General features: G+C 45.3%; 1 protein-coding gene, 5 non-coding genes and 2 pseudogenes across 8 annotated transcripts in view; 2 read left to right on the top strand and 6 right to left on the bottom strand.

Moving 5' to 3' along the window:
• Positions 1 to 80: 80 nt before the first annotated feature.
• TRNAL-UAA (transfer RNA leucine (anticodon UAA)) lies at positions 81 to 163 on the top strand. The gene has a single exon. It is a non-coding gene; the product is annotated as a tRNA-Leu (tRNA).
• A 2,836-nt stretch (positions 164 to 2,999) lies between these two features.
• On the top strand, positions 3,000 to 3,072 carry TRNAK-UUU (transfer RNA lysine (anticodon UUU)). Its single transcript has one exon. It is a non-coding gene; the product is annotated as a tRNA-Lys (tRNA).
• A 758-nt stretch (positions 3,073 to 3,830) lies between these two features.
• TRNAF-GAA (transfer RNA phenylalanine (anticodon GAA)) lies at positions 3,831 to 3,903 on the bottom strand. The gene has a single exon. It is a non-coding gene; the product is annotated as a tRNA-Phe (tRNA).
• Positions 3,904 to 5,140: 1,237 nt separating this feature from the next.
• Positions 5,141 to 5,213, bottom strand: TRNAK-UUU (transfer RNA lysine (anticodon UUU)). Its single transcript has one exon. It is a non-coding gene; the product is annotated as a tRNA-Lys (tRNA).
• A 3,047-nt stretch (positions 5,214 to 8,260) lies between these two features.
• Positions 8,261 to 8,786, bottom strand: LOC133763598 (serine/arginine-rich splicing factor 3-like; annotated as a pseudogene).
• Positions 8,787 to 9,838: 1,052 nt separating this feature from the next.
• LOC133763597 (zinc finger CCHC domain-containing protein 10-like) lies at positions 9,839 to 10,329 on the bottom strand (annotated as a pseudogene).
• A 1,286-nt stretch (positions 10,330 to 11,615) lies between these two features.
• TRNAF-GAA (transfer RNA phenylalanine (anticodon GAA)) lies at positions 11,616 to 11,688 on the bottom strand. The gene has a single exon. It is a non-coding gene; the product is annotated as a tRNA-Phe (tRNA).
• A 4,300-nt stretch (positions 11,689 to 15,988) lies between these two features.
• Positions 15,989 to 20,987, bottom strand: part of PATL1 (PAT1 homolog 1, processing body mRNA decay factor) — a 107,070-nt gene continuing 102,071 nt past the window's right edge. For all 3 annotated transcript variants that reach the window (XM_062196077.1, XM_062196078.1, XM_062196079.1), the window contains 2 exons: positions 20,428 to 20,648; positions 15,989 to 20,338 (listed from right to left, as the gene is read on the bottom strand). In XM_062196077.1, the coding sequence (XP_062052061.1) occupies positions 20,196 to 20,338; positions 20,428 to 20,648 (364 nt within the window). In that variant the 3' untranslated portion in view covers positions 15,989 to 20,195. The remainder of the gene's footprint in view (positions 20,339 to 20,427; positions 20,649 to 20,987) is intronic.

The following is a 20,987-nucleotide window of genomic DNA, read 5'->3' as shown; positions in this document are numbered from 1 at the left end:
ATAAAAATAATTTTTTTATTACTGCAACTTGGGACGATATTGCCCGAGTTGCCAAAAAATAAGCTGGTGCTTACCCAACTACCAGAATGGCCGAGTGGTTAAGGCGTTGGACTTAAGATCCAATGGATTTATATCCGCGTGGGTTCGAACCCCACTTCTGGTAGATGCTGGCTGTTTTTTCCAGCAGGAACCTCATTTCCAAATTCTTCAATCTGTCTTTTGCAGTTGTAGGCGTTCAAGTAATAGCAGCCAACACAGCCCGAGTGAAAAATGACAATGACATTTCAACCTGAAAGTTGGTGTCTTTGCCAGACGCGGCGAATGTGGAGACAGCTTCGGAATCTGCAGTTTGAAAAGTAGAAACAAAATGAAGGCAACAGCTCTACTTGGGGGTGGGGGCTGGGTCAGAGAGGTGCTCTGTGCTGCAGCCGGTCAGTCAACACTTATTTTGTGAGATCCTGCTATGTATCTGGTAGTGTTCTGGAGGCTAGGGTTGTTAGAATGCAGATATCCACATTTATAAAAAGTAAAGAAAATGCCACCAACAGGGTCACTGCCCAACGACACATGACAAGAGATTTTTTATACAAAAGCAGACAGGATCAGTAGGAGAATATCCAGTGATGCTAAACGCTATAAAGAAAATAAAACCAGGGGCACCATAGAACTTTCCCAGGACAAATATACTTCATTTGATTATGAAATCGCTTCACCCGAACAGGAATGTGCTTCCTCACCCTCTCCACCAAAGGGAACCTCCAAGGATCCATTCTGCCTCTCCTGCACCTAAGCCTTCCCTGACCATGGCTGTCCCTCAACTATTCATCCATCCACTCATTCATTCATTCATTCAAGGACGGTTTTTGAGAGTTTGTTTTGCAGCTCTCGAGGCATTGGGGAAATAACAGAGTCCCCGTCCTCACAGCAGAAACCTCCCGGGAGGAAAAGCCCACTGAACCGGTGGTCGGGCGGCTGTGGTGGAGGTAGTGAGGGTACCAGCTGTGAGTCCCCAGTTCCTAACCCTGTCTCGAGAGAACCAAGCAAGGACCCATCTCCGCACCAAACCCTGAGCTCTGCCAGTAAGGATCAGCCAGAATTCCCCAAAGCAAAGGGGGCTAGAAAGTGGCAAGAGGGGAGCACTGTAAGGTGGGGGTGGAGGCAGAGAACCAGTGCTCTAGAGGATTTTATGAATGAGTGCTTCATGGACGGTTTATGAATGAAATACAGACAGCTCCAGTTACTGCTTCGAGTTAAGCAGGCCTTCGTCACACTATAAACACTTGCTTATATGCGGTTTGAGACGTCTGGTCTCAGTGTTTGGTGCCTGTCAATCTGGCCTATCCCCAGAGAATGGGAAACAGATCTCTACGCTCTCATTCATTCAAAGCTGCACTCCATAGCCACTGTGTCCCTGGCACAGTTGTAAGAGGTGGACTTACAGAGCTTGAAGAGCAATGGGCCAAAGGCTCCTAACTGCTCCTGCCACCGGCAGGCAGCTCCCTTCCAGGGGTCTGGTTTTAGTTTTCTTCCTTGAATCGAGGCTTACCAGGTGGTGCTTAGGGACCTATGTCTTCCTTTGGGAAAATGACCCAATACATCTGGGATTTTTTCAGCACCGACAACCGCTCCCCAAAACAACGGGACAAGGAGGGCATTCCCCTCTCCCCCACTCCCGACTAAGAAGGAACTTTGAGCTTTTCACCTTCTCTGACAATCTTTAGAAAACACAGCATCCAGCAGCTTTGATCGACAGAACCACACATGCGATTCCAGAAGTATCAAGTAATTGAATGGATGACATTTTGTTCACTTATTTTATTACTAGAGTAATACATGCTTGTTTTTGAAAACCCACACAAAGGAGATTAGGGGAATTCTTGTCATACCTCATCATCAAGGGTGGCAATCCTGGTCCATTGTTTCCTGTCCTACAGATCCTCCTACATGTACGCAAGCCACAGATGTATAACTAAATAATTAAAAACGCATACTTCTATTCCAATTAAAGGAGAGGGGATTCACATAAACACACTAATTTTTCACAAATATTATAGGACACATAGTGTTTGGCACTTTGGGTCCTTTTCACTTGATACAACATAGATAGTCGCTCCATGATTATTTTTTAATCTTTGCCTATTGTTCTCCTGATGCATTCTGCCTGCAAAAGTACAAACCTGGCAGTTTCCTCGCACAGTGGAGTCACTCCTAGTCCTCTCCTAGGACTCCTAGGAGAGCTAAGACGGGTGCAAGACTCCACCTCTCACCTCACTCACTTTCAAGGCCTCTTATCAATGCCTCAAAGAATGACAGGACAACGAAGTGATAAAGCAGCAAAATGAATTCCAAAATTGGCTCATTAAGTACATCCAGGACACAGCTATGCCAAGTCCAATGCCAAGGTCATAGGGCTCTGAAGATAAAATCCAGCTTGCTCCAGATCTTTCAATGGGAGCTTCTGGGACGTGGTCAGACTCCGTAACAAAGTAAGAAATGTCACTTCCCATTCGCGGTTCCCTCTGTCAGGATTCCCTCCGGGACCGGTCGCCATTACCCAGCTCAGCGGAGGCCTTGCCACCCCCTGGGAGGCTCAGCCGACTCTCAGCAGCGGGGCTCTGCACCCTCTCAAGCTTGCTAGGCTGTAGGCGGTGTGCACTCAACAAATGCCCATCGACTCGGTGATGGGAAACCTCATCATTCATCACTCAGCCCACAGGACACTTCAGGCTCCACGCGCCACGAATGCCCTAGACCTGGGACCTTCCTCTTAGGAACTTAGGTCAAGCAAGCAGTTGTGCTCTTTGGTCTTTGTGGTCTATCTGTGAAAGGAGAAAGGGAGAATTAAAGATTCGGTTTCACCACGTGCAGGCTCGACCTCGCTTTTGCAGGTTCACCTGTCAGAGAAACAGCCAAAAGACTCTGGGATTTTGAGCCAATAAAGACGGAGGCCACCTGGCTATTTTACTGTGGATAGCCTATGGTAAGAGTCTCCCCTAAGGGCCCGGATAGCTCAGTCGGTAGAGCATCAGACTTTTAATCTGAGGGTCCAGGGTTCAAGTCCCTGTTCGGGCGTGTTATTTTAAACTAACACAAATTTGTTGAAGGAGTGGGTTTCACCAACTGGAAGGAAAATAGGTGGGGGTTTTGCTGGAAGCAAAATGAGTGAGAAGGTGGCACCTCAGGCTTTCTTTTCCAACCTTCATAGTCATACATTATTTTATTCTCAGATGAGTTTTTCCCTAACACTAACGTGTATTCTTTTTATATTCAAAATACCAGCAAACACATAGCCAAGAAAACTATACCTGCTTTCAAGTATATTCTCGGCAGTTCTGCACTAAACAATGTCTTCAGGCAGTTTTAGCCAACTCTCCATGAGGAACCTGAGGCTCTAAGAAATAATTCAGAGGAAGACACGTGGTTCAGGCCAATCCAAACGCGCTGGCGACCCTGCCTGGCGAGTCTTGTTGTATGACAAGCGTGTTTAAAGACTGACTTCACGTTTGTCCCAGATGAGAAATTTGCAGCCACAGTGAGTTGACGGTGACCTTCCACCCATGAAGTGGACCTGTTAGCTACCACAACAGGCAATCTTTTGCCACATGTTGCCACCTCAATAATATGAATACAGCACGCAATAACATGAGCACGAGACTGCGGACAGAGCATTCTGATTTCCAATTCCTCTAATAGGCCTAACCTCTGCATTCTTACAATACTATGTGGACTCTTTCCTTAGAGGCACGGATTCGCGCTGTTTCTGTGTGTGCCACAGGTACAAATGTACAAAGCAACTGGGAGTAAATGGGTTTCAGTAGCAATAAAAGTTCTGCCGAAACCCGGGATTGAACCAGGGACCTTTAGATCTTCAGTCTAACGCTCTCCCAACTGAGCTATTTCGGCAAACACGAGTACCTACCCCACCCTGTTGAGGAGAAATTGAAAAAGAAAAACAAATTCAATTTTCCTCTGTTCTTCCCATTTAATTCCTAATAGTACCATCCCAGCTATTTTTAGCACTGAGGTTTCCAAAGCAGTAAGAAAATTAATGTGTGTCCTATGACGAAACTTTCCCATTCTGCTTTGTCTCAGACAACCTTTTTTTTTTTTTTTTTGTCTTCCTAATGTTTTCTCTCTGTGTCCCCAGGGCCATAAAAAGAATAAGAGCCCCTTAACCAAGAACCTACTGTGTGCCTAGCACTTGATCAGCTCGGCAGCACCCAAGTCCCACCCCTTGCCTGCCCTAGGGTGGATAAAACTTTTCAATGAACCAATCCACCACCACCACCACCACCCAACAAGCATCCAGAACGGAACCAAAACTACCCAGAGGCTCCCACCCGAGGCCAAAAGGTGGTGGTCGAGACAGACTCAGTGGATTTTGTCTGTCACTGTCACCAATGGGTGAAAACGATGAGCGGACAGAGCAGGAGGGAAGACTGGGGTGGGGTGGGGTGGGGGTCTCCATGCCCTCCGCCCCTGCCTCTCCTGGACCAGCCTGCTGCTCTGTTTTAGTCCAGTCAGAAAACTGCGCTCCCATAGGCTCTTGTCCATTTCTCTGCCTCCAACACCTGCAGAGCTCTCTGCCCTCGAGGGGCCGGCCTGGCCCACCCTGCCTCACGCTCGAGTGGGGTCCCTCTTGGCTCCTTCCCCGCCTACCAGGGCTCGGGGGCCCTGCGCTGAGAGCGCGCTGGCTCCTTCAGGCCACCTTCCCAGGCCGTCAGAGAGGACGCCGGGGTCAGCTCAGCTAAGCCAGGGAGGCACCTGGTCTCTTCCCCTCTTCCTTTCTCCGAGTGCAGGAAAACCTTCTTGGCAGATGAGGAGCTTGGAGGGGTGGTGAAGCTACAGGACCCATTCCTCAGGCACCTAGCAGAACACCCACGGAAAGTCAGCGGATCCATAAAGCGGATCCAGACTCCCGGAGGGCACGTCCGCTTCCCATTGCACAATGAACCCAGCTCTGCGCGGAGAATGGAATGGCACTTTCCAAAAGACCATGTGTGCCTTCCCCAGTGGAGGCCCCGGATTGGGAGCGGTTGGAGACCGCAACATACACACTCCAGGATTTTTATTAGTAAAACTAGTTTGCCTGTTTTGTGTCTTTTTTTTTTTTTTCCCTCAAATGAAAAAAAAAAATTTGCGCCCGAACAGGGACTTGAACCCTGGACCCTCAGATTAAAAGTCTGATGCTCTACCGACTGAGCTATCCGGGCCCACAACCCTGCCGTCGCGTCAGAGCCTGAAGACTGTGCGTCGTGGGTTTCCTAGCATTAAAGGACCACGCAGCGGAGTTCCTCGTCGTCGCCTGCGTGTTCCAGGCCAATCCCAGCGTAAAATTCCGCGGGGCCGAGGACAAGCGAAGCGGGGCGTGAGCAGGGAGGGAGGTGAGGCTGCTCCTTGGCAGCCGAATACCGATGCCGCGACCACGGTAAGGCCCGCTCCTGGTGAATCCGGAGACCCTTTCGCTCACGAGAACCGCTGGGTTCTGCAGGCCCGCGCGGAGAGGGGAGGAAGCGCCGACGCCCTAATCCAAAGCGCCCCGGGTCAGGGGCCAAAGTTCAGGGTTCACGGGCCTCCGCTTCTTCCGAAAGGACCTCACTTCGCAGTCCCCCGTCCCCATCCCAGTGGCCAGCTCAGAACGACGCGGGATGCGGCCTCGCTCCGAGGACCGGGCCTGCGCTCCGGCCAGCGGCGGCGGCCCACGCCGGCCCACGCCGGCCCAGGCCCGCCCGGCTCTGCGCACGCGCAGCTCCCGCCGCGGCCGCCCGCCGCCAGCCCGCCGCGGTGTCTCCTCAGCCCCACAACCTTGGCTTTTTTTTTTTTTTTTTTCTTTTCTTTTTTTCTTTTTCTTCCTTTCGTAAAGCCATAGCAGGCTATGAATTTTAATATTTAATATTTTAAAATTAGGAGCCTTAAAAGTCATTCCCCTTTCGTGCTTCCGGTTGTGTGACTAAAACCAAAGACGCGGTTTCAAAGGATCACACCATTTAGACAAAAATCCCCGTATGTCTACTTTCAATCCTCTGGACGTCAGATCATGGCCACTGTAGACTGTAGACAACATGCAGTCCTCTGTCTTGATGAGCAGCACGCTGAATCGCAGTCAGCCGGGGAGGAGGTCTCACGGTCAAGTCCACCTTGGGGATGGCTCCTGAAGAGCCCCATCGTCAGGCCCTCACAGCGCCCAGGGAAGGTTTGTGCTCCGCAGACACGGAAGACGGAACTCGCTGCCCTGCCTTGAATCCCCTTCGCAATCTTAGCAGAACAGAGAGATGTGCAGGAATGCCTTTGATCTTGCTGAAGCTGCCATTTTTTTCCCGCTATTTTCATATCACCGCACCGTCTCAGTCCTGGGGGGCCTTTGCATGTGCTGTAACATCCCTGATTAGAACGTCCACATCTTTTCAATTCCTTCCATCTCTTTTAATCCCAATCTTTGTAGAGGAAATACAATTTTTCCTCTACCCTTCTGAGTTCTTAGCTGACACTCCTGTGACAAAAAAAAAAAATGGAATCACAAGAGAAACACACAGAGGTGGATTAGTGTGTGCATTGAGTAGATACATGGGACATGCCCAGGGAATGAGTACGCCTCAAAGAGGTGGTTCAGAATACTGGTTTATATCACATCGTCAACAGAGAACAATACATTTTTTGGACAAGTGACAAGACAAAGCAAAAGGACCTTGAGTCTCCAGGGGTAGCAAACTGTGGGAAAGTAAATATATGGGAAATCAATAGTAGATAAAGACTGGTAAAGTTTGTTATATCGATTCCTGTGGTGCCGTCTCCGAGCCGATAAGGATCTCGTGTCATCGTTGGTCATCAGCCTTTGTCCTTCCTGGTAGAGAAGGGAGAAGGGATACTTTTGTACGTCTGCCCTGTTTTTGGGTAAATAGGGGGAGGGTAGGGAATATTTTTTACACCTGCTTCTTAACTGTCTTTAGCTCAAAATAACTCTGGTGCTAGAGTGGCATGTGCAATGGCGGCACAGTCTATTACTCCTCACACCTCTGAGAAGGCAGAGTACCTTCCGTCTTCTCTGCGTGGCTCCCCGGGGCTAACACCATTTCTCCTCTTTCCCATCTCACCTGATGTCACCCTGCCCCCAGGATGTATTTACTGTTGGTCGGGAGCATATACAGGCTGCAAACAGTGGAGAGTCACTTAGTCATGCTTTTATAGAGGAATGTGCAAGAACTTCGGTAACAGAGGAAAAAGGCAGGCAGAGTAACACGGTGAGCAAGGGTGCGCAGGCCTGCCAGAAGACAGCTTCCACGGAGGACACCCGGCCTGATTCTCTGAGCTTCTTGCTTGTATTCCAAATGCTGCTCACAGGGATTTCCCCCTTCCTCCTCTAGCTGGAAACTGGGCAGGATTTGACCTTTCAGGGCAAAGATGTGAGTCCTCTTTCTTAGGAGGTGAGTCCTACCGCTATAGTCCCAAGGGTGTTGGCCTTTGCTCAAAGCAGTAGTAACATTCTCAGTTGTGCCTTACCTGCATGTAAGTAACTTTTTGAAGCCTGTCCTCATTGCTTCTTGGCCTTGTAGTTAAGATCAAGAGTAAAACATGCTGTTAGGGTTTCCCAGAGAAACAGAACCAAAGTTCAGCTCTACATGTAGCCCTTAAACTGGCAGGACAGTTGGTATTTTTTGAAATCTCAAATTTCCCAATAGAGACAGTTACCAACAGCTTTGTATCCTATATTGCAATCACATAAGAAATTTACGAACTAAGTGAAGATGAACTTTCCAGAAACTTACCGGATTCTATACAACTAGACAACCTCTGCCCATGGTAAGACTACCTGGGTTTTTAAAAATCTCTAATCTAGTTTAACGGTGCTGCTTTTATTTTTCTCTGCTGGCTTGCATCATAGCAGCCTTTGAAGACTGCTTGTTCATCCTGGCTGTGTACTACATACTAGGTTATGAAAAAAGTACATCTTAGTTCAATTTTTGACAGAGTTGTTTCTACAATATTAAAACAACATGATTTATGTAGCTGGGCAGGATTTAGAGGTTACCAGTCTATGCAAGACTGAAATTCAAATGCAAAGGCAATCTTGCTTAGGGGAACATTGTAAAGTAACAATTCTTAGTATTACATGCCTCATATGATTCATTTCAATCCATAGAGAATCAGATCTTTTTGTGTGTCACTCTATTCCAAGAGACAAATTTGAACAGGTAAACATCTTAAAAATGCACCAAGCCTGAGAAGTCTCAAAAGAAACTTGAATTTTCCGTACATACTCCTGTCAAATGAAGTTATTTCCTTTATACCACTTCTCTTGCAAGCTGATCTGTTTTCTTTCATTTGACCTAGATGGGCTACAAGACCTGGAGAAGGATTGGACAGCTTTTGAGTTCTCTCTGGAGACGGCGATCTCTGTGTCCTCCTGTCTCTGGAAAGGGACCTGCTCCAGCTTTGAGAGGAGCTTCTTCTGCTTGGAGATCTGCATTGATTTGGAGGCCTCCTCCTAAGATAATCATCTCAGAGGCGACAACCCCAAGAGGGAGGAGAGCCACAATTTTCACTCCTTCTCTCACCATTCTGCAGTTCCACTCTTCCATGGCAGCCCTACAGCTTTCTTCCATCTAGCTCTCAGCACGTTGTGGATTTTCAAATTCAACAAAAGTGAAGCCAAAAGCGTTCCTCGCATCCCACACACTTCAGAGTGATCCGTGATAGCCAAAGGCTGGTTCCAATTCAGTCCGGTTGCCATTGTTTCCAAGATTACCTACATAAACCTTGCAGTCCAAAGGACAAGAGTCATGATACATTTCCATTAGAAGTGCAAGGGTCAACTCCACATGCTCCCATGAATCTTCCTGTTCTCTCCGGCCTGGCTACCACAGGTATTCCCTCACACCTGGTGTCCACGAAATGGTCTGTTAAGCGTATTTAAGGAATACCTGCACAGTAGCATTTTGACTGGTGTTTGATGAAACAACTATGGACCCCACACTCCCCAAATTCACAGATAAATTAACCATTGTATGTACAGACATAATGCAAGGTTTGGACACCCCAATATACAACACCACCACTATGATCTCCTTTCTTTTGATCATCATTGGATCATCAACAGTGCCTTACCAGACTACATCTTTCCATTCAGGAGCTGAACACTAAGGGGAATGTAGCCCCTCGTCAGCTGGCACTTGGCCCAGATAAATAGGAAGGGGAAAAGGCATCAGGAGGTGGATAGACTGTAGGTCTATGTTTTGCCTTTGCGACACTGCAAGTTCTTAGAATGTGAGAACTGGATCTCTCATTCCTCTCTCCTCATGGTCCAGCTGGGTACCTAAAAGAAGGCCTCCCCAGACCCGTGTTGTTCCATTGAATTACCTAGAGAAGCATGGTTCACGGCCTTTTTTTTTTTTTTTTTTTCCTAAATGTAAAAATAGGGTGCTCTTATTAACTGGAGGAAAACTCCTCAGCTTATCATAAAATGAATTAAATCTTGCAGAAGAACATGCAGAGAAAAGCATTGAAAATTTGGTACCAGATATTGTGAGGCATTATCCTAACTGTTTCTGATATCAACCATTAACATAATAAACTATGGCTTTAATTTCATAGGAAGAAAAAAATGTTTCCTCACAGAAACAGATTTACTCGATTTCAGTTTTATGTTCTGGAGATATATTTTCAAGATGCAAAAGAAAAACAAGATTCACCCTTAAAGAAGTCAGGTAATGATATAATCCATTATTCATCCTCCTTATACTCTTACAGTTAAGACATTTGGAAATGTTTGAAGTCTAGAAATGCTGACCAGTTATTCAATCTGACATTAATATCCTCTGAACTCTGAATAACATCAGCATCTTCAGTCCATGGTTCTACCATGGATGGAGCAATTCTGTTTCTTTCTCCTCCTCGGTGGTTCGTCCTCAGAGCGGCTGTCTGTGCTGGGGCTACTGCTGCTGGAGGAGCTGGGAGCCGCCTCTGAGTCACGGGAGGAGGAGGAGTTTGTCGAGGGGACTACAGATGGTGAACTGGAGTGGGCACTGCTGTCCTCTGAGGAAGAAGTAGATGCTTCTTTGCCATTTGCTGGAGAATCACGGGCTGACTGTTCCTGCTCTCGCTCCTGGACGTGGTCACTCTCACACCCTTTTCGCTTGGTCTTTCCTTCTACATTAGTTTCTCCAACGCTTTGTTGTAATACTGCTTTCTTTTTCTTTTAAAACATTCTTTAGTTCTGCAGTTCTTGAAGGGCAGTGTAGGCATTTCCCCTTTTCCTGTGCATTGCTAAGTCCAGTGTCCAAATTCCAAACATTTCTGACATCTTACATGGTATTTATTTGTTTTAGCTTGTCTTCAGGCTCTAAATAGCTCATCATCTTAACAAGATGTGTGTATGTGTGTGTGTGTGTGTGTGTTCTGATCCAACCTGGAACCTCTGGATTCCTCAGTCCTCCACTCCTCCCAGACTAGCACCACCAACTCTGGAGGCCTGGGGACTGGTGGGAAGGCTGATCGCGGGGCTGCTTCCTTCCCTGTGCTTTCTGCCATGGACTTGTCCATTGGTGCTGGGAACAAATTAGGGGCTGGGTGCTAATCTGTAACCTGTGAGATGCTGAGGATCAGAACACTGAGTATCTCCACTGCGCTCCATCAAGTCCAAAGGGATACGTTGTGCCGTAGTGGCTTACAGGGCCCACGTTGTGCCATATCACAGTGCAGTTCCACTCCTGGCTGCTCTGCTTCCCATCTAGCTTCCTGCTAATGCACCTGGAAAATCAGCAGAAGGTAGCCAAAGTACTTGAGCCCCTGCCATCTATGTGGGATACCAGCATACAATTTCTGCTTCCAGCTTCAGCCTGGCAAGGACACGGCCATCACTGTCAGCAGGGGAGTGAGCCAGAAGATGCAAGATCTCCCTCCTTGCTCTCTGTCACAGTTCCTTTTAAATAAATAAATAAATGTTTAAAATAAAACTAGGGACTTGTGATTTACCAAATAAAAATACAGGGCACCTCGTTAAATCCAGAGTTTCATAGAAACAATTAAGTGTGCTTTGCTCCACACATACAAAGTATTTGGGACATACTCGTCTAAAAAGTAGTTTTTTCCTCTGAAATTCAAATTTAATTTGGCACCCTGTAATTTGATTGGACAACCCTAGTTGGGGCTTGTGACCCCCCAACTCCAAAACCAAGAGCTATCCTAGGGTCCCTCTTATCGCTAAACCAGCTGGATAAAACCGGGGCACCAGATGCTTTCTAAGATTTCCTTGCCCAAGAGGAGCCTGGAGCTGTGGCCTTCCCGCTCAGCGGGGACAGACGCCTCTGCGAACCCGAGTGCGCCCACTGCTCTGACCCTTGGACACCAGTTCCAGGGTCTGAAGCTGCCTGGGACGGAGAAGGCAGGAAGGAGCTGCATTGGAGGACTCGGACTCAGATGCAAAATCAAAGATTGAGACAGTGACTTTGAACTCGGGCAAATCCCTTCCTTTTTGGTTTCAAGTTTCTCCTTCTCAGGAAGTAAGCAGGGGGAGTATTTTTGGAAGCAAGGAAGATGTCCATCCATCAGGGGCCAACCTGCAGTTCCAGGTAACATTACAGTCTTGCTGTGTTTCACTGGTGACAGCTGTTTAAAACCATTGCCGAAACCCGGGATTGAACCAGGGACCTTTAGATCTTCAGTCTAACGCTCTCCCAACTGAGCTATTTCGGCTGCTCATAGCACCACCCTTTTTTTGCTCCTCCACATAATTATAAGGAACTAGTTTGTTCCACAGTAAAAGACAAGTTCAGTTGAAGGTAAGCATTTTACAAATATTAAAGGTAATAATGCAAGGTCCTGATGTATAAGCTAGACATAACACCCACTTTTCTTAGATTTTTTTTTTCCTTATTGCTAGCAATTTGCCTTTCTCATTTAAAAAGGTCAGGGATGTTTCTCATGGTGGTTTTATATGCCTATTTCATGCTTTTTAATCCATGCACAGCATTGGATTGTATGGATGTAACACAATTCATGTAATCAAACTCCTAAGGACGTACATTTTCATTTTTTTCTTCTAAATTTTATTATTCAAAACAGTAGTGAAATGAATATTCTTTTGCATGTATATTTGTTGTTCTTGTGTGAAGGAAGATTTTGCAAGGTCAAAAGATACGGGTTTTTTGTTTGTTTGTTTGTTTGTTTGTTTTTGCAGATATATCAGGACTCCAGAAGTGCATAGAAGTGGGAAGAAGGCCATGGGTAAAGGCTTCAAGGTAGACGTTGAATGCTACCTTTACATGAGGTATGCATAGAGTCACTGTATTTGTTTAAAGCATTGATTTGCTAAACCTGGTATTAAAGATGTACCTCAATCTGTATAGTTATATCGTGGAGAATTTTTTTCATATATATACATACATATGTAGTCAAAAATTGGAATTGTCTCAGGCCTCTCTGAAACTCTAAGGAGCAAGTTGTGGTTTAATAATATCCCTAGTATGCTGATGTGTTCCACCTCTGCTTCCTGTTTAATCATTTTGCATTTCTTGCATTCATTTACTTAAAAGCTAAAGTGCTTTAAATGAACTCCATAAGGCTGTTGCATAGAATAATGCAATGCTTCATATTTACTTGAGTCATAAGTTAGGAGATAACATAGGCTTGTTATAACTTGAAAAGACGACCTTAGTGTGAATCCATATACAATAGACCTTAAATGAAGGGGGATTCCAGATTGACCTTCTCAAGAGAGAGTAAGGAGAGGGTGCTTCTAAAATTAAAAGTACTAGGTTGTCACACCTAAGCTAGGTAGCTTCAAGCTTTTTCAGTGTCCAGAGCCTATCATTCATTGAGTTTCAACTTCAGTTTTTCTTTCCCTAGTTGGTTGTAGTAGGAAAAATCCTGAAATGGCCCCAAAAAGCCTCCAGCCCCCCAAATGCCCTGTATAATCCCTGGGTCTGTCAATGTGATGGATTTCACTTCTGTGATTAGGTTACATTTCACAGCACAGCTGACTAAAACGTGGTTATCTAGGTGGGCCTGACCTAAACAAAAGATTCTCTCCAAGAGTTGCAGAAGTCAGAGATTCTAAACACAGAATGCAATGCTCCTTTGCTGGCCTGAAGATGGCAAAGAATGTGGAGAACCTTGAGGGGCTGACAGTGCCTCCCAGCTAACAGCTCACAAGGAAATTGGTGCTCAGTTCTACAGCTACAAGAAACTGAATAGTCCCATCAACAATGAGCTTGGAAACAGATTTTCCCCTCGTGCCTCCTGCTGAGAACTCACCCCCCCACACACTGTGACTTCCACCTTGATACCCTGAGCAGAGAAGCCAGCCACCTCCTGTGAGACATACCACCTACAGAACTGCGCGCTAAGTACTGAAATCTAATGGCTTTAAGCCGTTAAGTTCAGAGTAATCAGTTATGCCGTGGAAAATAATACAGTAGTGCAGGCTTTCCCTACGTTTGGTGTATTGATGACAAAGTAGATTTAAATCCCATCTCACTTACTTTCCTGTCATCTTGGGCAAGTGAGTTCCTTCTTATTTGTACTAGGTGTGTAATTGCGCTAGATCTAGTCCTTACTCAAATTAGAAGTTCTGTAGGTAGGATCCGGGTATTATACAGTCTTTAAGTTGACCAGGTGATTTGAATGTGTGGTTTGTTTCAGCCCCCTCATGCCGTTGCTCCTTCACATATGTAACAGTTCAGTACAGGAACCATGTTAAAAATTGCTCTTTTGATCTCCCCACAAGCACTTCAAAGCTTGTCTAAAAATGAACCTGTCTTTCCTTCCAAACGTGTGTATGTCACCACTACCTTACAAGATTCCCAAGTCAGAAAAATAGGAATTCCTGCCTCTCTCTGCTCCCCATCCAAAATGATACCCAAGTGCTGTTCATTCTACTTCAATTATTTCTGGAATCCCTCTACTTATCGTCTTCACTTCCTCTTAATTGGCCTTCTTACCTATTCATCATTTTCCATGCTGGAGCCCACTATCCTGCTTAAAAATCCTTCACTGGCTCTGTAGCCGAAAATAAAGCCCACGAGAGTGTTTTAGGAATGGAAAGCCAAGACACTGAGGAAACCCATGACTTTTCTTCATGGTATATAAAACCTTCCATAGTGTGGGTCTTCACTTTCTCCAGTACCATATCTCGGGAGTTCTTGACCCCTAACTCCAGCCACCCATGCAGATTCACGGCGCTTGGTTTTGTCCCTGCAGTGTTTCATTACATTATGGTTCTCCTAACCCTTATTTAACCTGCGCCTTGCAGCTAACACATTTTTCTAATTTTAGCAGCCTTCCCTTGATGTCTTTCTCACCTCTCTACCCATTCCCTACAGATAGGTGGCTCCCTCCAGTGCTTTTACATCAATTATCAAAGTAGACCTTACCAACGGATGTTACAGTAATAGGCTGGGTCAATATGGAATGAATGAAGAATGAGTGAATGAAAACATTTCTAGCCTTATCTCAGGACCAACTAGTATTTTAGTAACCTCAAAAGTCACCTGATCGGGGCAGGGTGCTTTGGGATGCCCCTACTCCACATAGGAGTCGCGAGCTCAAGGCCTGTGTCCTTTTTGGATCCAGCTTCCTGCTGCTGCACACCTGGGAGGCTGTAGGCGCCAGCTCAAGCACTTGGGCCACTCCCACATGTGACACAGGCCCCTGGCTTTAGCCTGGCCCAGCCATGTATGTTGTGGGCATTCGAGGAGAGAACCAATGGATGGAAGGTCTCTGTTGCTCTTCCTTTCAAATAATTGAAAACAGGTAAGTTATAAAAATAAATAAAACCACCTGGTCAAACTCAGAGGCTGTGCCCTCTGCAAGACTGTTTATGGGAGATCCTGAACTCTCTGGTTTCTTGCTTTTTCAGACATCTCACTTGGTCACCCTGCCTCCTTTCCACAAGGGATCTATGTGAACCAAGGGAGACGGTACTTGAATAGGGAGGAAAGTCTAACAGTATAACCACAGACTGCTTTATGAGCTGTGGAAGGAAAAGCCACGAAAAGCTTGGAACGCTTCCCACTGGATAGGGCAGAGTACTGGGCGAAAGGGTTAAAGCTTTTAGAAGCAAACTGTAAATTAAAAAAAAAGTTTAATTGATTACAAATATTTTTAACATACAAAAATTGTACATATTTATGGGGTACCATGTGCTGTTTCAAACATGTATATACATAGTGTAATGTCCAGTCAGGGTAAATATATCTTCTCAAACATTTAACATTTCTTCATGGTGAAAGCATTCAAAGTCCTCTCTTCTAGGTTTTTCAAATAGAGAAATACGTACATTATCTGTAGTCACACTACTGTGCTTTAGAACCCCAGATCTTATTCCAGTCAACCTTTCACCAGCCTTCGTCTTTCCTCCTCTCTGCTAACCATCATTACACTTCCTAACTTCTAGATCATTCTAAGACTCGGCTTATTTCACTGCCATGTTGTTGCGAATGGCAAGCTTTCAATTTTGGCAACAATCTTAAGAGTTGTGCAGGGTATAAAACTATGGTTGTATATCAAATACAAAATATCAAATATCAAAGATGTTTCTACACCTCTTTTTAGGACTGAACTGCAGGTTGGTCCTGTTATCTTGCTCAAAGTAGAGTGGACTCTCGAAATGTACAGGACAAGCTTAACACTTCTGTGGGACTTCAGAGATCCCTGACAAGTGTATTTATTATTTTTCTTTTTCTCTTCTAGGTGTAATAATTTATAATTTTATAAGTCAAAACTTTGAATCATGATCAGGCTTGGCAGATCACGTAGGATCTATGTTCCTACCCTTCCTGCCATATTATAGGAACCAAGGAAGGATCATTAAACATTTCAGTGATATTTGACTGCTCCCAATGCAGGAAATTATATACCAGGGGGGCAAATTGCACTGCAGTGCTTTTTAGCTTGGCAGATAAAAACCTCAGCTGAAACTTAACATCAAAGACAGCAACGGGAAGCAGGCACATGGGTTAAACAGATAAGTGGCCTTCTTGACAACCACGCTAGAAAAATATTCCCTGACAAAACAGCTAATTTTGTGGAACCGAGAGCCTTGAGAAGTCAAGTGGCCTGGAGGCTGGATTCAAGGATGCTTCTTGATTCTTTCTTCAAGTACAGCCTCAAAAGAGCTGACACTGTCCATGTTAACCTCTGGAGAGAGAAACAACGTGGCCTTTCCACATCCTGGCTTATAACCCCGCAGAGTACACCAACCACCAGCTGCCTTCCAGCCCAATTTCTTCCAGAGCACAGAGTGAGAGGTCACAGACTCTGAGGTTAACAAATCAAGTTTTGAATTCCAATATTGTTAGTAACCAGCTATTTGACCTTGAGAGAATTTATTTAAATTGGGTTATGAGCACTTTATTTTCAAAATAATAACTGTTACATTTTCCTCTTAGAATTGCTTATGTGTAAGCAGGAGAATGCCGCACCCCAGCACGCACACACAGCAGATGCTCAGGGAGTTCCGTCCCGTGGCAGGAATTGTGCTTGCCAGTGTTCTTGGGGCCTCTTGGTTACTTTCCCCATCCCAGGATCTCCCTGAACCTGAATTTTACAGAGAAAACCTAAATAAGTATGCTCATTGTCTTTCTCTTTCTCACAAAGCTCTTCAAATTAAAAGCCAATTGCTGGAGCCACACGGGCTCTAGCCTGTGTCCCGGCTGCTCCACTAGCTCCCTGCTAGTGGCCTGGGAAAAGCAGAGGAAGATGGCCCAAATGTTTGCAGCCCGGAGTGACCCAGCAGAACTCTGACTTTCAAATAAATAAGTAAACCTTTAAAAAGTCAATCACTTATTTTCAAAAAACAGAATCAAAAATTTGAATCTCAGGGTGGAGGTGGAGATAAGGAAGTTGGATAACAGGCACCAAATCAGACTGGACTTAGGCTCCCTGTGTTCCAGCACATTATTAGAGTACAGTGGAGTGACTGCAGTTAACAATAACCTGTATTTTCTGAGCAAACAGAAGACAGAGGCTCCAAGGCTCCAATTACACGTAACAACCAAGAGAGGGAAACATTATCCTGATTTGATCAGTACACATTGTTTATAAGGGTTGAAATGTCCCACTGTACTCCATAAATATATACAATTATTGTTAATAATTTTTAAATGTTGTAAAAAGTATATTTAGAAAATGAGAAAATTTTTTAAAATGTTGAAAATCGTGAATTCCTACATGAAAAAGCTGAATAAACTCAGAATTTAAGTGAGCAAGAGAAATTAAATTCTATAAAATTTATTTATTTATTTAAATTTTATTTATTTGAGAGGCAGTTACTGAGAGAGGGAAAGACAAAGAAAGGTCTTCCAACTGCTGGTTTACTCCCAAAATGGCTGCAATGGTCAGAGCTGGGCCGTTGAGCCAGGAGCCAGGAGCCAGCCAAGAGCCAAGAGCTTCATCTGGGTCTCACACATGGGTGCAGGGCCCCGAGCACTTGGCTATCTTCCAGTGCTTTCCAAGGCCATAGAGAGCTGGATTGAAACCGGAGTAGCCGGGACACAAACTGGCACCAATATGGGATGCCGACAACACAGGCAGAGGCTTAGTCTACTATGCCACAGCACCACCCCTATTTACTCTTTTTAAGATTAATTTATTTTGAAAGGGAGAGTTATAGGGAGAGGGAGGGTGAGACAGAGAGAGGGAGGTCGTCCACCCACTGGTTCTTCCCAAATGGCCACAATGGCCAGAATGCAGCCAGGAGCCAGGACCTTCCTCCACGTCTCCCATGTGGGAACAGGGGCCCAAGCACTTGTGCCATCTTCCTCTGCCTTTCCAGGTGCATTAGCGGGGAGCTGGACTGGAAAAGGGGGACGCCAGAGTCACAGGCGGCAGTTCTACCAGCTACACAATAGCAGCCCTAAAAACTTCTAATTTTGAGGTGAAGCAGGCTCAGTATCAAAAACACTAGCAACTATTCCCCTGTACCAACGGGCTTCTAAAGTTACTCTTCTGCTCATGGGCCCAAGGAGTGGTGTTCAACAGTGGGAACATCAGCTTTCCTTTCAGTTTGTCATGAAGACCATCATTCCTGGGCACCCAGACTCCTAAGCTTAACAAAGCGCCATCGGACCAGTTCTCCTTCCCTTCCTCACCAACATTTTCTGCCTGGTAGGAGTAGAAGTGAATCAGACAAACAATATGACTTTTTAAAAATTATTTAATTTAGTAAATTTTTTTGAAAAAAAAAAATAAGGCAAAAAAACTGAAAATATATATAGTTTTGTTTTGTTTTCATTTGACTTTATTCCACCTGAAGGACTCAGCTTCCATTAGCAAGAATCTGATAGGGGATCAAGCCAGAAATGTAGTGCAGACAAAGAAAAGAGGGAGAAGGCAGGGACGTTTAATTTAGGTGGGGAATTTCCACTCCACCCAAAGCCCCAGATGAAGTCCGAGCTTTATGGGCTTCCCTGGCTCTCGCCTGTGTTGGGAACAGGGTTCTTAGGAGGAAATCCCCCAGCAGTCACTCGTCTGGTGGGGAAGGAATAAAAGTACCCATTTACCCAGCATAAATCCAACTTCCCTGGAGGGATGGCTTCCTCTGGAATGATATTTTCCCCCAGGATCCACACTGGCTGAGGCTCAGCAGTTAAGGAACAAAAAGAAAAAAACACTAACAAAAAGCATACAAGAAAGGCACCTCAATTTGTGATCCTCAACCAAGGGTGGGTTGTACAGGGGTTAGATTTCTAAACGTAAAACAAACACGGAACAAAGAAGGAAGCCAAGGCCCAGCAGGAGCAGGTCTCCTGTCTACTCGGCCAGACAGTACTTTTAGCCCTACATCTGAGGAAGAAAGTTCTTTTGGGAGTTAGCCTGTGTATTGAACAAGGGCAGAATTAAACTGGAAATTACCCTCCTGAATTTCAACCCATATTCTTCCTAATGCAAGAAAGAAAAGAGGCAGGAAAGAGGTTAGGATTTCATTTTTAAGAATCAGGTAATTAGGAAAGCAGAGTTTAGACAGCAGTGGGCACCCCATGATACAAACCATGGACAAGGTCCCTGTTCAGTAACTGCCAGACTTGATCCTCCTCGGGTTTTGAATCTGCCTGCCCCTTTTCACAAGCAGAGAAGTGCCAATCCATATTAACGAGTCCAAGAGCGAGTCCCAGGGAGATAAGGGATATCAAAAACCAAGATTCTTAATGGGAAAGAGGAAAATCAAACCAAAAATTAGATTTTTCTCTACATATATATAATATACAGATATTTAACACATTATTTCAGAGGTGGCTCCAGTCCATGGGGCTTGAGAGATGGTAAAATCTTTTGTCCATATAACTTCTCTCAGATTCTGATGTATAGTAAATGGGACAGGAACAGACCCAAACTGGTATTGTGCCAGGAGAGAAGAAAAACTAGAAAGGCAATGAAAGATGGAGATGTAGAGGAACAGGGAAAGCAAAAGTGGTGAGCAGTCTTTTCCACTCTGCCTATTCTCAGAAGTCCCCTGCCTGAGAAAGTTGATAAACCCCTTTGCGAGGACAATGCAACCTTTTTACTAACCACCATCTCCAGTTGCTGTCAAAGATGGGGAATAGCAGAGGCAGGTCTGATGCCAGTGAAGATATAAACTTCCAAGGATGTGACTCTGAATATTGCAGCCTTACAAAACAATCTTTCCTGCAGGTGTCCAACACCTCCGCTCTCTATGCACGGACATCCCACGAGAATGACCCCCATGTGAATACATTTCATAATGTTATACTTAAGCTCCAAAGCAACCATTTGCAATGCCTCCAGAGGTAAGTCTTATGTGTTTCTTTTTAAAGTTGGTTTAAAACCAACTCTTGCTCTGAACAGCACAAAATGCCCCTGAATCATCATCTTACATAGATCTTGGCCATCCAGGACATTACAGAGAGGATGAATGACATCATTTTAAATGGGGGCCGAGGGGGAAAGAAGAGTCAAGAACACCTGACTTTGTAGATGTGGAATAGCACTCACTTTTCAGCCACCAAACCTCTCCCTTACAAACACAGGTATCTAGTATGTCGATTTCATTTTCGATCAGCTAAGGCAACCAGCCAATCACCACCACTGGTGTTTGCTTCTGGTGATTGATTTGGAAAAAAAAATGATTGGTTAAGACAGACAAACTTGAGGAAAGCACTTGGTAAGAGAGTCACAAACGCCAGCTTTCCCACACATCTTCTGTCCTCTTCTGTTAGATCCTCTTCATTTCTGTTACTGCCACTTCAGAAAATGTCTGGGCATGAGTTCCAGTCCTGTTTTTCTTTACACTCCCAGTATTCCCCCCTATAAATATGGGTTAACTCCTTGGTAACAGGGTCTTTCTTCCGCTCAAACCACAGCGCCTTATAAGGATCATAAGGTGTGCCTAAAGGGGGATGAGAGAAAAGAAAAACAAAATTAGAGATGACATTTTTCCAATTATCAAGAACTAAGAGTAGAAGGCAAGTTCATTACCATCTTCTGTGGCTTTCATAGCTTCTGCTTCTCTCTTCTTTCTGGAAAGTCTTTGTTTTTCCTCCAGGCGCTGCTTCTCAGCATTTGCTTCATCCCAGCGCCCATTTTCCATTAGTCTCTGGTCAGGCCGTAACCGGCTATCTGTGGGGGCAGTGCCACCCTCCCAAGCATTCAGAGTTAGAGCAAGCTCTGAGAAATAGTACATGTTTTCTGCATTCTTCCTAAAAGTAAAAAATGAGAAAGGGTAATGTCAAAACAAAGACCAGAGTTAAGGAGAAATATCTAAGTATACTTCTAAGACTATATCAGGGCCGGCGCCGTGGCTCACTAGGCTAATCCTCTGCTTGTGGTGCCGGCACCCCGGGTTCTAGTCCCGGTCAGGGTGCCGGATTCTGTCCCGGTTGCTCCTTTTCCAGTCCAGCTCTCTGCTGTGGCCCGGGAAGGCAGTGGAGGATGGCCCACGTCCTTGGGCTCTGCACTCGCATGGGAGACCAGGAGGAAGCACCTGGCTCCTGGCTTTGGATCAGCGTGGTGCGCCGCCACAACAACCCAGCCGTAGT

Source organism: Lepus europaeus, chromosome 7 (assembly GCF_033115175.1).
Source record: "Lepus europaeus isolate LE1 chromosome 7, mLepTim1.pri, whole genome shotgun sequence".
Classification (NCBI taxonomy): Eukaryota; Metazoa; Chordata; class Mammalia; order Lagomorpha; family Leporidae; genus Lepus; species Lepus europaeus.
Note: the sequence above shows the minus strand (reverse complement) of the source record. Positions and strands in the feature narration are given on the sequence as shown.